This window comes from Sceloporus occidentalis, unplaced genomic scaffold (genome assembly GCF_023333645.1).
Source record: "Sceloporus occidentalis isolate IW3139 unplaced genomic scaffold, rSceOcc1.0.p SCAF_32, whole genome shotgun sequence".
Classification (NCBI taxonomy): Eukaryota; Metazoa; Chordata; class Lepidosauria; order Squamata; family Phrynosomatidae; genus Sceloporus; species Sceloporus occidentalis.
In genome coordinates, this window is record NW_028317012.1 from 4,096,691 (window position 1) to 4,112,686 (window position 15,996).

Genomic DNA, 15,996 nt, shown 5'->3' on the forward strand with positions numbered 1-15,996 from the left:
CATAGCTGCCATTATGTCATAAAAAAAAAAAAAAAGCAAGTACTGGAACTCTCCATCTAACATTTAAAAAAAAAAAAAAAAAAAAAAAAAAAAAAAAGGGGGGGAAAGGTCGATATGAAAAAACACCCACACAGTTACGAACCATAAATCAAATAATGACTAAGCATTCAAGAAGTTTAACAAGTGTTTTGAGAAAGCAAGCTGGATCAGGAAAAGGGATCAAAATATAGCAATTAGCTAAACCTAGTTTTACAGAATGGCTAAAATAAAATATTTAGGTTTTACCCCTCGAACGCGAGGAGTTTTTTTTTTTTAAACATTTTGTACAATGCCCACCGCATCCTTCCACTACTGAAAGGACTGAATTACACGTACATATATTAATACCCAATAAAGCAATGGCTTAGTAATATGTAACATTAATTGTTAATTGTTCATGAAGAGTAGAAATATATTTAGAGATCATTTGGTGTGTAAGAGAAGAACATAAGAACGAGTGGAAGATCTGTACTATGTGTATAAAAGAAATAAAAAAAAAAATAAAAAAATAGACAATGCTGAAAAGCGAAAGACACAAGCTACTGCAACATATATTCTACATATTAAAATAATAATTAGGACTGTTATTCATGGTTCACTAGGAGGGGAAAATCGACGTTGACCGATTTCGAAGAAAGGAGATACATTTTTATCGCGAACGCGACTGGAGAACGCGCCGGAGCCCGAATATATCTTACCTGGAACAGAAGAAACGCATGGTAATGAAGTGTTTTCCAGCAAATTGAAAAAAAACAAACAACATGTAACATTTTCTGTAACCAACATTTTTTTCAGATAGTAGTGTACAAGTCCGTATATATTACAGAATATACACTTTCAATGCAGACCGTTCACAATAGTTGTAAGGGTCAGACCCTAACCAGCAGAAGTTTAGCTTGCAGTTTAAAAAGTGACGGATGACAACCGTTACGATTACCTGGATGATTACCCGCATTATTTCCAGAAAGATATACTGACAGATAAAAGCCAACTGCATGACCTAACCGAATGTCTGCCCTCAAATCTTTGATATTGTGCCATTAAAAATATGTAACTGCTTTCCATTGTATCTAATCCAAAGACCGGATACACAAAACACAGCATCCGATTCAGACAAGCTCCCATAAAAAGCATAGATTAGGTTTTGTTACATCACTAAAGTGATGAAGGGGCAAGAACTACATATAGCAGCTCGGACTTTAAAGTGATCTTTAGTGCATATAATTGGCATACTATCTATGGGTTGAACATGGTATCGGTATCATGCTTGTATGTAAAAATTGCTAAAGATGTCCCTCCACTGGGTCTCAATTGGGCAGTAAGGAAGCCGATGTAATAAATATAACCTGCGATACAAGGACCATAAGGGACACTTGGAATACACATCGGTGATCAAGGGTAGTGATCGTAAAAGCCTCTAATAGTGATCACTAAAGATTGCACAGCGCTCGGATCGGCAAGTGCGAGAAGCAACTACGAGGCACCCGAGAACATGAGACGCTGCTGCTTAACTACTTCAGGGGTTCACCGATAAGTTAAAATAAATAACTGAACTGGTGTTCGAGTCACCCGTCGATTCTGGGGAGAATACATTGCGAACGAACAAAAACGTACTAAGCGCGCTAACGAAAACTGTACGAGCTACTGAGAGGGAGGGATCTTTTCTAAAAACCGAGACACAACGTGCCCGAAAAAAAAAAAAAGTAAATGGGGAGGATCATGAAAATAAGACCAACAAAGCAATTTAAGATAAACACTAACATAATAACCCTCTCACCTCCTCAGTTTATCAAAACCGCGCCCGATCGGTTCGTGGAGTTTCGAAGACTGTGTTCCGCAAACCAGGGGATAGCCGCCGCTCGGTACGAAATCCGTCAACGCTTGAGGAGGTGGAGTTGGAGCGGCGTAACGGGCTCCGCTCCCGTGCAAAATACGGGTTAGGAATTGGGGGTGGAGGGGGCAGTAGATGCCTCTCATATGGGAATCCCTCAATTCTCTCCCTGTACATGTTGGAAACCGATGGAGGGGGGACAGGAGGCAGCCGACGATCCACATAAGGGTCAAAAGACGAGGGTCGCACGCGATAATGCTGGTAATAGTCAACGACACCGCACCGCTCCCGTTCATCGTAGAAAACACGCTCTGCATAGGCTGTGTTGTAGGCAGGAGCTGCCACATTGCGCAGGGCGTAAGGGTCTGGGTATGGATTCTGGGGATAGGCTGGCTGCTGCTCCAGCTCTTGGGACATTTGGTCTAGGGGGCATTCTTTGGACCAGTGGCCCTCCTTCCCGCAACGGTAGCATCGGCTTCGGTCTCCCATACCCGGTGTGACGCGCAGGCGGCTCGTGGAGAGCTGAACGTGCATCCGTTTGCCTTCAAGAGAGCACACGCGATAAGGGTTGGTTTTGAGGACTACTGAGTACCTTGCTACTTAACGTGCTCAGCATCAACAGGGCATTTACAGGCTAAGCACATACAGAGCTTTACATGCACATTTTCATTCAACCTTACTTGAGTAATGCTACCCTACAACAACAACAACCATACACATGAAATGACTATGGAAATAAAACCTTGGGGATTTTTTCTGTTTAAAGATAGCATTTAACCTTTTTGTTCAAAAATACTTTGCAGAAAAAGAAAACCTTTTAATGAAATGTTTACGACCTTCTCTCACTAGCTTAAAAACAATGTGGTCAATGGCTTGGCTCACAAATGTAACATTAAGGATGATCAAGATTAAAACGCACACGAGATCCGCGCACCGATCACAGTGGATAGGAGTTTTTTAAGAAAGCCATTCATTTTGTGTCAATAGTATGTACTGTAGAATAATCTGGGGCTGCCAAAACAGAGTTTTATATCATATTCTTATTGATAATGCTACCTTGGCTGAAGATGGAAAGACACTGCATGCTTCAGAAATGGAAGGCATATGGGGTATGTTCACAACACATTTGCAGGTTAACAGCTAAAGTTCTAAATGGATCAGCAGATTACCATAAATTTGTTTTTAATACATTTCCGCTTACATGTCTTTGTACACGCGAGCACAACAGACTAATGTCACGATACTTACCAACCTGAACCTTACCTCTGCTTCACCGCAGACTGCTTTTTATTCTCTTTTGAGGTTGACTAGTTCTAAAACTGAAGCGTTACTTATTGGGGGAAGGGTTTCATTAACAAGTGTTATGTCACTAACAAAGTAAGACAAAAAAAATAGCACTCGGTGTACGAACTCAGAGTAGGAGCAACATCCCAAAACCCGTTCTCTAACTGGGTTTACGTATATGCCTGCTTCTTAGTACCTAATGCTACCTGTTTACACCATCATTTCAAGTAAGCCTGTGTCTGAAGATATCCATTTGGGTCACAACCTGAAGGACTAACTGAGGTCAAGGAATAGGGAGTGCCTATAGAATATAGCAAACTATATTCTTAAAATCAGGTTCCCTGTTTTTTGTCCCTTTTTCATGATTCTGTTACAGTAAGTAAAAATTGCTTAAAAAAAAAATCCCTTGTTTTAAAAAATTTTAAGTAAAGCATGTATGCATGCATCAGAACATTTTCAGTGATTCCTTTAAAGTAAACTCACACATATGCACAAGGTATGTATTAGGTCAGCTGCTGATTACCCAGAGTTCAATACACGCTGGCACACTTACACGTATAAAGGACAACTGTTCCATCGGATGTTCTAACATCCACCTGTTATCTGCCCCCCCAACCTGATTTCACCTTTAAACTCAGTGTTGTCCAAATTCCTGATGGCCTCCAACGCTTCATCTGCCCTCTCCATGTGAACAAAGGCATAGTCTTTCACGATGTCACACTCTAAGACTGAACCAAAAGCCTCAAACTTGGCACGCAGTTCTTCACTGGTACAGTTGCCGCCGAGGTTGCTTACGTGAAGTTTAGTGGAGGCTTTTGGTCTCCCTCTACTGTTTTCCACATTGATTGCAACGTCATGCAATTTATAATGGTTGAGATTAAGGACAGCGTCGTCTGCAGATTTCTTATCTTCCATATGGACGAAGCCATAATTTTTGATTATGTCACACTCGGTCACACGGCCAAACTGCTCAAAGAGTGCTTTCAACTCGGCCTGGGTTGCCTCGGGGGGTAAATTACCTACAAAGAGTTTCACCATATTTGCACGATCTGAAACGAATAAAGAAAAGATTTAAAAAAAAAAAAAAAAATGAAAACAAATACCATACTCAAAATGAAACTCTACGACAATCTGTCACAGAACTCTTACTTCTACAGTGTTAGTTTTATTTGATTTTCCATTTTTAAGTTATTCTGGTGCTTACTTTTTAGTTGGCCTCTCTCCCTACCATAAGGCATAGTCTAAGCATTTTTTTCAAATGCAACAATGTAAGTACTATAATATGGATTATTTGCCATTTTCAAATGAAACCTATGCATTTTATGCATTAAAACTGTTACGGAGGGCTAGCACTGTCCTGGTTGGTCACCAAATTACACAAACTTTAGTTTGTCACTGTTGCTTGCTAACTTTGGTTACTCCCGGTCATCAGAATATCCACATAATCACTGGGAGGGGAATATACCGTGTGAGATATATATATATATATATATATAATGGGGAATTAGTCAGTGTTTCTGCTACGTTCAGGAAACAATCTTTGGCAAGCCTGTGATTTTACCCTAACTTTTAATAAGTCATTTTTAGTTTCTATGGCAGTAAACCAATCAATGCATATCTAAATCGCACCACAATTAGGAGATTATTGCTTTAGACATTCAATAGCCAAGAATGATGTATCTAATGCTGCATCTAGTTACGGCAATGTTGAAGTCCACACAGCAGGTGGAGGAAAAAGACTAAAATCGCAGAACACACCAAAGAGAATAATTATTTTATTTCGCAGATCAGCATCTCTAAGCATTTACTTTTACTGCGGTAATAAGTCTCACTTGAATGACTTCATTATACGCTTTGTTCATTCATTCATCTGTGGACAACTACAGGTTGTGTAGGAAGCACTGTGCTTTAGTCACCCATTCATGAGCATCAACATTTAAAACCAAAAAAAGATGTCTTAAAGTATTACAGGTATTTTAAATGTCAGAGGTATGCGACAGTTGGGTTAAAAATGCAACGGTAAGTGCTATCCATTGGAACAAGAGTATGTTCCCGCTAATCCATTAAGACAATGTAATGAGAAACATAGCCTTTTCCGGGCGTAGAAATCTAATCTGCACGTCTAGAATGGATTTCAAATATAGTGCATTCAATTTCATCAATTAAACAAAGTAGCCTCTTCACCACGAAAAATTAAAATAAAACAGAAGGCGATTACATTTAATCTAATTATCACAAAATGCATATTAACATACTCAGCGAGTAACGCGCTTTCTTCCACAACGAAAGAAATGGCAGCGCGATCCGCGCATGCGCACAAGGGGAGCTGGGGCATGAAAAGGGGTTCGGTGGAACAGAAAATAGCTGAGCCGAGTTCCTGCAGTAACCCCGTCACGAATTCGCTGGGGTACACCAGAAAAACGTTAAAGAGACCACGCAGCTATCACATGCATTAACGTACCAATAACGGTTGGGGAGTCCATTTCAACAAAGCCCACAAAAAAGCCTTCCGTTAAAGCGAATTGGTGATAACAATAAAGCAGCCGTTTGTCCCTCTCACCTCACTGAATGTAAAATAACGTTTTTTATCTAATTGATTACATTTTATAATTACTCACCTTTAAACCGACGAATCACACTCAAAATGGCAACCAAACGTTATCAGCTACGAACGATACTGCCGGAGGAAAAGGAACTCGCTGCCTGGATGTAACTGATTGGACGGCGCCGTTGCTATGCGCCTTAGCGATTGGTCTACAACATTGTCAATCACACGTTATAGTCTTTTGGGTGGAAGCTGCGTCATTGTTGCTTGGGCGCTAGAGCGGTAATTGAGTTCTAAACACGCGAGTTAGCACGCCCTTTTAAATAAAGAAAATGGTGTTTTAGTTTAATGCAGATAAATAGGAGTCGACCATTTTTGGAAGATGGAAATTCTATCGGTTTTATCCATGCTACATTTAGGGAAAATTGTGTATTTGCGAGTTTTCGCTTACGGCATCTCTGAGTTGTATGAATGTATAACTTAGCTTATAGTAATAAAGATCATGAGTTTAATTGTGCGAACCGGACTTTCTAAATGAAACTAGCTAGTGAATGAGTAGTAGTAATTTGCTGCTCTCTTTGAAGTGTCTGACTAATAAAGCTATGAAAGAAAATATTTACGACACTGTATAGTATTACGATTTGTTGACTTAAGATGACTTCCTAAAACAACCACGCGCCTTAGATCTCGGTGAGGTTAAAGGTTACGGCCGGGAAAGCGAGCAGCTCACGGAAACGGCATGGACGGTTCAGTTGGCGGCACGGTGTGCAAGGTGATCGCATCTCTGCTTTAAAACAGGTTACCTCCCCAACTTAACGGCGATCGGAAGATTTAGTTAAGGAGAAGTAGTCGTTTACGTGTGATTCATGCTACAAAGCTGCCGTTACGTAATTCTTACGGTGTATTCATTTCGTTTAGCTGTACAATGGACACACGGAAAATAATAAGAAATTCGTCACAGAAAAGGGAAAAAAAGTTAATCTCTAAATGTATAAGCGCCTCGTTATTCACGGTTTAATACCTGAATTAAGTCACGATCCAAATGGTGCTGCAAAATAAAGTTTTCTTTTTTTTGAATCAGGATATTGCATTGTCAGTAGGGGAGGGCTGGCCTCTTGGGGAAAGGGCCCCATAAATGTTAGATATACACACTAACACCCATCCTATCACCCAAATCACACCATCATCACCGACTTAGCTTTTTTTTTTTTTGTTATAGCTGCTCGCACACGGTGCGAGTGTCACGCTATTACTGCGGGATCATGTAACATTGTATTACGTGACTGCGTTCCTGTCTAAGGAATTTAGGACTGGTCTGTGGGGTAATTGCCACCTTGGCTGGTCAGCCTGCCCCTACTTGTCACGGGTCTCTAGTCTGTTATCTGTAGGTGGAACATAGGGAACTATTCACTGAAAGCCGAGTTGCTTCGCTCCTTGACTTCACTGTTCATTATGAAGGGCCATCACTGACTCTGTCAAGAAGTCTAAGCTGGTCCTACACAGGGCAAGGAATTCAGAAATCCCTCCAATTTAACTATTCATCATACAGGGCCCTGCAGCAAAATCTTAGTGGGGTTGGACTGGCATAGTGAAGTCTAGGATCTGAAACACAACCCCAAACTCTCCCTTTAGCGAATGGTGTTAATCTTTGTTTCTCCAACTTGAGTAACCAATGTAACCAATGAGTTGGATGTGGACATAATAGCCCTCTGGGCAAAAGAAAGATTCATGGAAAACCCTCAATACTGGGATACTAGTTCACCTACAGCCACATTGGACATTGGGTTACCCAAAAGAATTTTTGGTGAAAACTGTACACAATTCTTCCGAATAAAGAAGATGTTAATTTACTGCAACGTCCAAAACCGGGTATCTAGCATAAACTCCTGTAATTCTACGTGTAGTATTTAAAAAACATAATCACGTGATTGCTCCTCATCTAGAACTTTGCCCCAGAATTACTCTTATAGTAACAGGAGACCGGCAGTATTGAAAAATGGGATGATAGATCATCTTATTTATCTTTAAAACCTGGTTAATGTTTGTCTGCAGTGTCTTTCATTGCATATTGTGCTTGTAACAAGCTGCGTATAGAACCATAGGCTTGGGCCAGCTTGTGTGATGCAGAGGAGTACTCTGTGAGTATTTTATATGCATTGTTCCAAAATGGAAAAATCCCATATTGTCCCGATTATAGGCTGCACCTTTTTAACCCAATATTAATCTTTAAATCGGGGGTGTGACGGATACCCGGGGGTTTAGATATTCAGGATGGCAAGCACGTCTCAGGGGTCCCAAGTCTTCTGGAAATGCGGTTGTTCCTCACACCTGCATTATCCTGGCTTCTTGTACCTCCACTAAAGGGTGGAGCCAGGTGGCCCACCACGGGGACAGCCTCTTCCCTGTTCCACGTAGGCTCCGCCCTTTTGCGGAAGCGCTCCGGGAGGCCTGGTCAACGGAGCTCATACCGGGGAGAAGCGGACGAAGAAAGAAGACAGGACAACAAGCTGCAGAAAAGTAGACAGGGACATGAAATCGGTCAGTGGAGAAGAGAGGGAGAGTGTGTGAGTAAGACCGAGTAAGAAAATACTCTTTACCCTTATAATCATGTATTTTCTTCTTTAAAAATTATATTTTATTAACAATTGCACCAAACTATTAGGGTACGGCCTATAATTGGGACAATGCAGTTCAATGCAGTTAATAAAACCCATGTCTGAAGATACTGCCCTGCAGCAGATCTCCTCCTTCCGACTATCAGTGTCACTATTTGTCTGCTTGAGGCAAGCAATAGTGACAGGAAAATGCTCCCACTGAAATACATTCCACACGTGCGCATGGGGGTCTGCACGGACCCCTGCACGCAGCATTCAGCCAAGATGGTGCTGGAGGTAAGTATTTTCATCCATTAGGAACTGATATTATATCATAAAGTCACCAAAGATGTGTCAGTATTTGTACCGCAGTAAACAAAAGATGTGTGTCTCTTGTGTTATTTTTACATACATGAAGCCTCTAGTTCTTGACTATGAATGTCCCTGTGGTACATGATCACTAATAATAATCTCACTTTTTCCCAGTTGGAGTTTGCCGTGCAGATGACATGTGGCAAGTGTGTGAACGCTGTGAAGGAATCCTTAAAAGATGTAAAAGGTAACAAGAACAAGTCAAATCTGTTATTTTGGATTACCGGTATATTAGTTATGACACTTGTGGACAAAGAGCTATCACACAAATACTATGGTTGAGCTCTAATCCAAAACATCTCCTATTTACTACTCCCTGCATCGTGAAACCTTTGCCAATGCCATAAGTAAACTGGTTGGAAGTAAACGTTGATTCCAGTTACATAGGACAATGATCGCTGAATCATTGGGACTTTTCTTTCTTCAGGTGTAGAAAGTGTCATTGTCAGCCTGGAATCTGAGTCAGTTCTGGTGGAGACGGCACTGTCGGCTCAGGAAATCCAAAGACTGCTGGAGTGCACGGGGCGGAAAGCGGTGCTGAAGGGTATGGGGACCAGCCACTCAAGTAAGCCTCAATCATGTGCCTTATCATCACCTTCCAATATATAACATCCTTATGGCCCGTGCTGTATTTATCCTTACATATTTTGTATTGTTGTACACGACACATTAGTCTGGCCATGACATTAGCTGTGAAAAAATGTGCCATGAGGGTTGTGTCTTTGGCTCTATTGCGTCACTATTAATCTTGAAATAGTTCAGAATTTGTACATTTGTTTTATTATGGCCACAATCTAAAATGCTCTTCAAAAGGCCCCTTTAAAAAATATTTTATTTTATGTTTTAAACTATTTAGGAATAAATAGATATTTTTTAATTATTTATTTATATTTTGGCATATATATATATATATATATATATATATATTATACGCAGTGTGTAAAATTTGAAGTTGTTCTTCTTTCCAGACAACCTCGGGGCTGCTGTAGCAATAATATCAGGAGAAGGTCCCATACAGGGCATTGTACGCTTCCTACAGGCATCCGAGAAGAGTTGTGTCATTGACGGGACTCTGGATGGCTTGGGTCCTGGGCTACATGGAATTCACATTCATGAATATGGGGACATTTCTCAGGATTGTGCAAGGTAGTTGTGAAAGACTTTAAATAAAACTGAAGTACCCTATTTGAACATATGACAGGTTTCATTTTTTTCCAGAATATTAATCTAAAAAAAAAGCAACCTTCCCTTATCTTTTATTCAGACCCCTGAACATGCGGCACGGCTAGAAAGTACTTATCAACTTGTTGCTTCTGGTCTTGTTGCCGTCACCACTGTCCCTATTCAACGCCCATCAGGCTCTAGATGGCGCATCTTTTCGGAGCTCCTCTTGGAGCTGATTGGCTTTACTGCTCCCTCTATAACATAGTCAGACCCAGACGTCGTTGCTTCTTGTTTTGCTGCTGCCACCGCTGTCCCTTCTCAACGCCAATCAGTCTCAGTTGGATGGCTCATCCTTTTCTCCTTCCACTCTTGGAGCTTAGTAACTGCCCTTTATTCAGTAGGTAATCTGTCACATAGTCCTGAGACTGTCAGAGCAAACCGAATTAAAGACACTTTTAGTTAAAAGGCTGTAACATGCAAAGGTTAGTCTGATCTGGGAGGGTGGATGTGTAGTGACCCACCAGCTGCCGCAATTTCTCCAGCCCTGCCTAAATTTATTATAGTTAATAGGCACTTCAAAAGGGTTATCAGATGGCGCAATCATACTGAAATACACCTTACGTGTCTGTCTCATGACTATCCTTTGTAGCCCTTCACATCAGGTGCCCTTGAGCAGATTTGTAGCCACACTTGCCTGTCCCACTGGTGTTTGTGCTATTACTGCCAGTGTGACAGTCCCATAATTAAAAGTGCCCAGAAGAACCAATGTCATCTTATATTCAGACCACCTTTTTTCCTCTTCCATTAAGATCCAACTTGGGGATTTCATAATCAAGGGATTATATACAAGAGTATATGCTTTGGTTGCACAAAGTAATTTTCGTAAAAGAGGGGAATCATTGGTTATTGAGTTTTTGGGAATAACATTGCGTGTAAGTGTTATGTATCTATTAATCTAATATAAATATATTCTGATTTAGCTGTGGAGAGCATTACAATCCTGATGGGAATTTGCATGGGGGGCCTGGGGACATTAACCGGGTGAGTTCAATTTATCCTTAAATCCGATCGCCATTCTTTTATTCATAAAGTGTTTAATTTTATTGCACGTTATTGTCCCTGTTTATGAAAATGCTGTGTAAATGATGGCTATAATGTTCTATAACTGGTGCAGAAAAACATTTAGAATGGTCATTGTGCCCAAAATTTATATAATATATTCCTTACAAACATAGAACAATAATTAGCGGATATAAAAGTGATAAAGAAAGTCAAAATATGGTGGGAGTTCTCCTTCAACTGGACCCTGACTTCTTAACATTGAGAGTTACTTAACATCTGAGTATTTTGCCCGCATTACTGCATAATAAATTGAATGTAATATAACCTCACATTTGTAGATATGCATTTTTGTGTTTACTTTATATTTTATGTTCGCTACATGGAATAGAAACATATAAACTATGTCCCTAATTGTTTTTTTATTGTTGTTTTTTTAGCATGTTGGAGACCTGGGAAATATCTTGGCCTCTGATAATGGACGGGCATCTTTTAGGATGGAGAATGATAGAGTGAAGGTAACACTGTCTGTGTTTTCTGTCTGTGTTGTAAAGGTGTCCAATTAATCCCATGAGGACCTATTATGCCCCCCCACAGATCCTTCTGCAGACCGTTTAAATGTTGTGTGATCATGAAAGCAGTGTGTATGATCATCGGTCAGGGAGAACGGAGTAAAAATATAGTGAAATAGAGATCTTTGGTGGCCAGAAAGATCCCGAGGGGGATTTCTTTTCATATTTCAGCACAAAAAAATGTGAAAAAGAGAAAATATCCTCCCAGTAGACATAGAAACATGTTTTAGTCACCATGGGTTGGAAATGGCAGCAAGCAAAGCGATAGTGTGACCCTTTTGAAATAGCCTAGGTTGTCTTCTTTTCAGAAATATGCTTTTATGGGGCAGATTAGGAATCTGTGAGCGTAATTAAGGCAACTTTCCAGCATACTGAAAATGCCTTTTATTGGACCAACACACAAAAAAAAGGTGTCACATGGGCATCTGGACATCAGTGGTGTCTTTACTTGGAATCTTAAGGAACAACAGGTTTCTGGGTATGACCGAATAAATATTACTAGTTTCTATAAACTGCTGTAAGTGTAAGGTTTTCGACCTCATGGTTTATCGCTGCAGCTCAGGGACCACACATGTCTACTTTCAGGTATGGGACATCATCGGTCGCTCATTAGTGGTGGATGAAGGAGAGGATGACCTGGGAAATGGTCATCATCCCCTGTCAAAAATAACCGGAAACTCTGGCAGAAGGTAAGCAACACAGTAGCAGAGGTTTGAGACTAAAACACCGAAGTGCTTCTGGGTTTACTAACATGGGAAAGCCTTCGTAATAATAATAATAATAAAATAATGGTAATAAATAGGCTAATAATACAAACAGAGATCTGTTGATCCAGCTTCTGGCCCTGAACCTGCATATCCTAATAAGCCTATGAAGCTTATTCAGGGGCAACATTTCAGTCCTATGTTTCTTTGGATCTTTAATAAGGTTTTTGGGATGGAGCCAACAAGCATGTTAAACACTGCTACATTCTACAGATTGTGGATACTGTTAAACTTTCTAAAGCTTGTAGATGACTAAAACAATATACAGTAACCCTTTAATAATGGAATACAGAAAACACGATATTAACTCTTTACAAGAGACAGATTATTGCACCTACAGTGTGTGACCATCAGTGAGGTTTAATCTGAATCCAGAGGTTTGGATGTAATGTTTTAGTTTTACTTGAGAAAGCGGTAGATACATGGAACAGCCTCCTATCAGAAATGGTAGAGGCTAATACAGTGGTGGAATTTAAACATGCACGGGATAGGCACAAAGCTATCCAGAATTCTTTCAAATAATATATTTTGTGTCCATCTATTTTGTCTGATGCTAATTATCTTTTCCAGATTGGCCTGTGGCATTATTGCTCGATCAGCTGGTCTATTTGAAAATGCCAAGCAGATTTGCTCCTGTGATGGAGTTACCATCTGGGAGGAGAGAGATTGTCCCATAGCTGGACCCGGCAGAAATAAGCACCACAACCCCTCCGCCAACCTTTAAGAAAATATTCCTCCGCCTATATTATCTGTGGACTCCATCAGGCAGAATACTGCACAGCACGGCATAATTACACAATGCGGAAAACCAAAAAGAAATCCCATTTTACTATTCCAGTTGCTGATAGAAATGCGATCGGAAAAAAATAGCTAAGAATTACTTACTGCAGACATGTCTTCTGTGGATGGTGACTTTCCTTTTATCTATGTGTTTGCAATGCAACTGCTTGTTTAGTTGCGCACTGCTGCGTTCTTTGTGTCCAATGCTTTATCGGCTAGTAGCAGGGCTCAGGATTGAATGCTTTGAGCCTCATGGCATGCTAGCCAGGGTAATGGACCATCAAGATGAAAGCGGTGGGCTTTTGCTTCATGCAGTGTTTCACATAGAACATGGAAAGAGGGAAATGGGGGGCAGAGCAGCCATGCAAAAAAAATAATAATACATATATATATATACGTACACACACACACATGAATGATATAAGTGCTCTTACTTTAGTTAGAAATAATTTGTCATTTTTTTTGTGTGTTTATCAACCTAAATCATTGTTAAAGTGCCATCATATGCACTATAATGCGCGTTCCCTTTACACTTACATGGTGTCCCCCTTGCAAGTGCATAGGAGGATTCTGCAGAATCCCTCCATAGGCATTTTCCCCTTTCCCCAGCTGTATGCCATGCGGGAAACGTACATCTACATTACATTACATTATTCTATAAAGAGATCAGTGTAACATCATTTCATGGAAACTAGAACTGAGAAAAGTTCAGATACGTTACATGACTTCTGCGTGCCGAAGCTTTCTGCCATTTAATGCATTCATTGCGTTTTAGAGAATGCAGGTAATCTAGCAGAAAATCAGAGATGAGAGGAAAAAGAGAAACATTACAGTGGACCTGCTCTGCTCTAATGTTTGGATGACATGAATGTCCAGACGGGCCATCTGGCACGCCTGGTCCAATGAGCTACTGGCCAAAAGATGGGTTGCTGTTATTAGGTGGCCCATGGCCTTAAAATGCCACCTCACGATCCCCAGTCTGGCCCTGATGACATGATCCACTACACGTATGTATGTACTTCCATATACAGTATACATTATGCTAACTAGAACATGTATATGTAAAGTTATACTATCTGCAACAATGGGTTCCATAGTGAGTTGCATTTATACACACAGGTCTCCTCTGGTCTTCATCTGTGCAGAAAGGGCTCCAGCCACCTATTTTTTTTTTTTGAAAGAATAATCACTAGTCATGTCTAATCCACAGATTTCTGAAATTGCTGCTCTTGAATTTGTAGATGACAGGTCTTCTTCAGCTGGTGGTTTTCTTTCTTTCTGTGTTGGCTTCAATTGCTTGCACATTTGGCACCTATGGCACATTCCAATGGTGTGAAGAGTGGTGCGAGACCCCCATGCTGCATTTTAGTAACCAAAGAATATATTTTCTACAAGTAAACGTATAATAATATATGCACAAAATGGGATTATTAATGTGTCACGATAATTTATGATTTTTGTTATCTATAATATAATTCAGTAGAAAGTTGCTTTACAATAAATTAAGGTGTGTTTAAATTCTAAATTTGTGATTTGTTTTTAATTTCTTTTTTTCTTGCCTTTTTATTAGATATTTTGGTATGTAGATTGTAACCTTATAGCGAAAGTAGTTACTAAGCATGGTACTTGAACATTGACTTGAACTAGTTATATGTTTAAAGGTGGAAAGAAAAATCCTCCGTGCATTGAGATTTTCTGGTTTATATACCCAGGATAACCCTTATAGCACAAAAGCGGGGCTGGGTATAGTCTCCCTTTGAACATTCTTTAGTGCCCAATAAACTGAAGTCATTCATTTATGACTTTTCCTCAGGTATCCTTATGACTTTGATAAATAGTTTCACATGTTTTGTTTGTGTGATGGGACTCCCTGTACCCCTGCCTAGGGACTCCCATCAAGCTGCGCTTCCTTCTGTCGAGACACCAGCGGTTAACCTCTCCAGCACCAGACAGAACCAGCGTTGTAGAGAGAAGGGGGGTCCCGCTGCACCTGAGCTGCGTTGGCGCTGTGGTTAGCCAAAGGGATGTGCCAAGCCTTCCTTCCCTCTTTGGGCAGAAGGCCTGCAGAAGGGCCGGATCTTCTTGGTCCAACGCCGAAGAGGAGGACCGCTGTAAGGAAGAGGTAGGGAGCCATAAGGCATTCACTACCTCTCCCCAAAAAAACTGTAATCCAGCATCACTTTGGTGCAGTGCTCAAAACGTCAAACTCAAATGTGTGTTCAAATAAAACTGTGAAATCAAGCATAATTAATTGTCACATGTGCACTAAAAATAGTGAAAATTGCGAGTCTGATAAATAAGTGTCTAGCCATATCCATGTGGCCGATTCAAAAAAAATTGGTCATCGCACACAGGCCCATAAGGCTCGGGGAGTGAAAAGGTGCTTCTGTAGCGGGCCATTAGTGCTCTTCGTGCACGCACTTCGACACCAATTGTGCAAGGTTGTGAAGGCGACCCAGGACTACTCTGGGTGCTCGATTAAGACACCTTCAGGCTCCAAGCTACTTCGGCCCAAGGCCAAAGGATCAAGTTATTCCCCTTCTCTCCATAAGGTACTACACTTGATCTTAGCCAAAAGGCAGAGAAGCAATCTTGACACGTAGGGAATGTGTGGCTGTGCTGCCCAATATTGATACGCCAGTCTTCCAATTCATCCAAGACACAAGCTTTATAGCCGGGGTGACGAGACACTTTACGGATAGGGACTGGAATAATCCATTAGATGGCACATAGCTCTATCTCCACTAAGACCATTTATGCTTTACTCAAATTGGAAACTGAAAGGAACCTATTGCCTAAGGGGGTACACACTTGGCTCAGAACCAATGATATTTCCAAAGCCATAGTAGAGATCTGTAGGATTCTCAATGCCTCATATTATGATATGCACCGTAAATTAGGGATTTATGCCTACTACTCACCGCTACGTTTCCTGGATGATGCGGACTGCCCCAAATGTAATAGTCCTGATGCTGATTTATATAATTGCATG

General features: G+C 40.7%; 2 protein-coding genes across 2 annotated transcripts; one reads left to right on the forward strand and one right to left on the reverse strand.

Annotated features, from left to right (window-relative positions):
• Positions 1–1,828: 1,828 nt before the first annotated feature.
• On the reverse strand, positions 1,829–4,192 carry LOC149298559 (RNA-binding protein 4B-like). The gene is made up of 2 exons (XM_089487320.1): positions 3,781–4,192; positions 1,829–2,412 (listed from the first exon to the last, which is right to left on the reverse strand). Exons 1-2 carry the CDS (start codon positions 4,190–4,192, stop codon positions 1,829–1,831), a joined length of 996 nt encoding a protein of 331 aa, XP_089343446.1.
• A 4,344-nt stretch (positions 4,193–8,536) lies between these two features.
• Positions 8,537–12,948, forward strand: LOC149298560 (copper chaperone for superoxide dismutase-like). The gene is made up of 8 exons (XM_089487321.1): positions 8,537–8,590; positions 8,780–8,852; positions 9,093–9,230; positions 9,634–9,811; positions 10,810–10,870; positions 11,329–11,406; positions 12,046–12,149; positions 12,795–12,948. Exons 1-8 carry the CDS (start codon positions 8,537–8,539, stop codon positions 12,946–12,948), a joined length of 840 nt encoding a protein of 279 aa, XP_089343447.1.
• Positions 12,949–15,996: the final 3,048 nt, after the last annotated feature.

Bases quoted from the DNA above. Each gene is read 5' to 3' on its own strand.
- LOC149298559 (XM_089487320.1), bottom strand. From the start codon at position 4,192: ATGGTGAAACTCTTTGTAGGTAATTTACCCCCCGAGGCAACCCAGGCC. The intron at 2,413-3,780 runs GTGAAATCAGGT...GCTCTCTTGAAG, and splicing joins GGACAACACTGAGTTTAAAG to GCAAACGGATGCACGTTCAG.
- LOC149298560 (XM_089487321.1), top strand. From the start codon at position 8,537: ATGGGGGTCTGCACGGACCCCTGCACGCAGCATTCAGCCAAGATGGTG. The intron at 8,591-8,779 runs GTAAGTATTTTC...ACTTTTTCCCAG, and splicing joins CAGCCAAGATGGTGCTGGAG to TTGGAGTTTGCCGTGCAGAT. The intron at 12,150-12,794 runs GTAAGCAACACA...TATCTTTTCCAG, and splicing joins ACCGGAAACTCTGGCAGAAG to ATTGGCCTGTGGCATTATTG.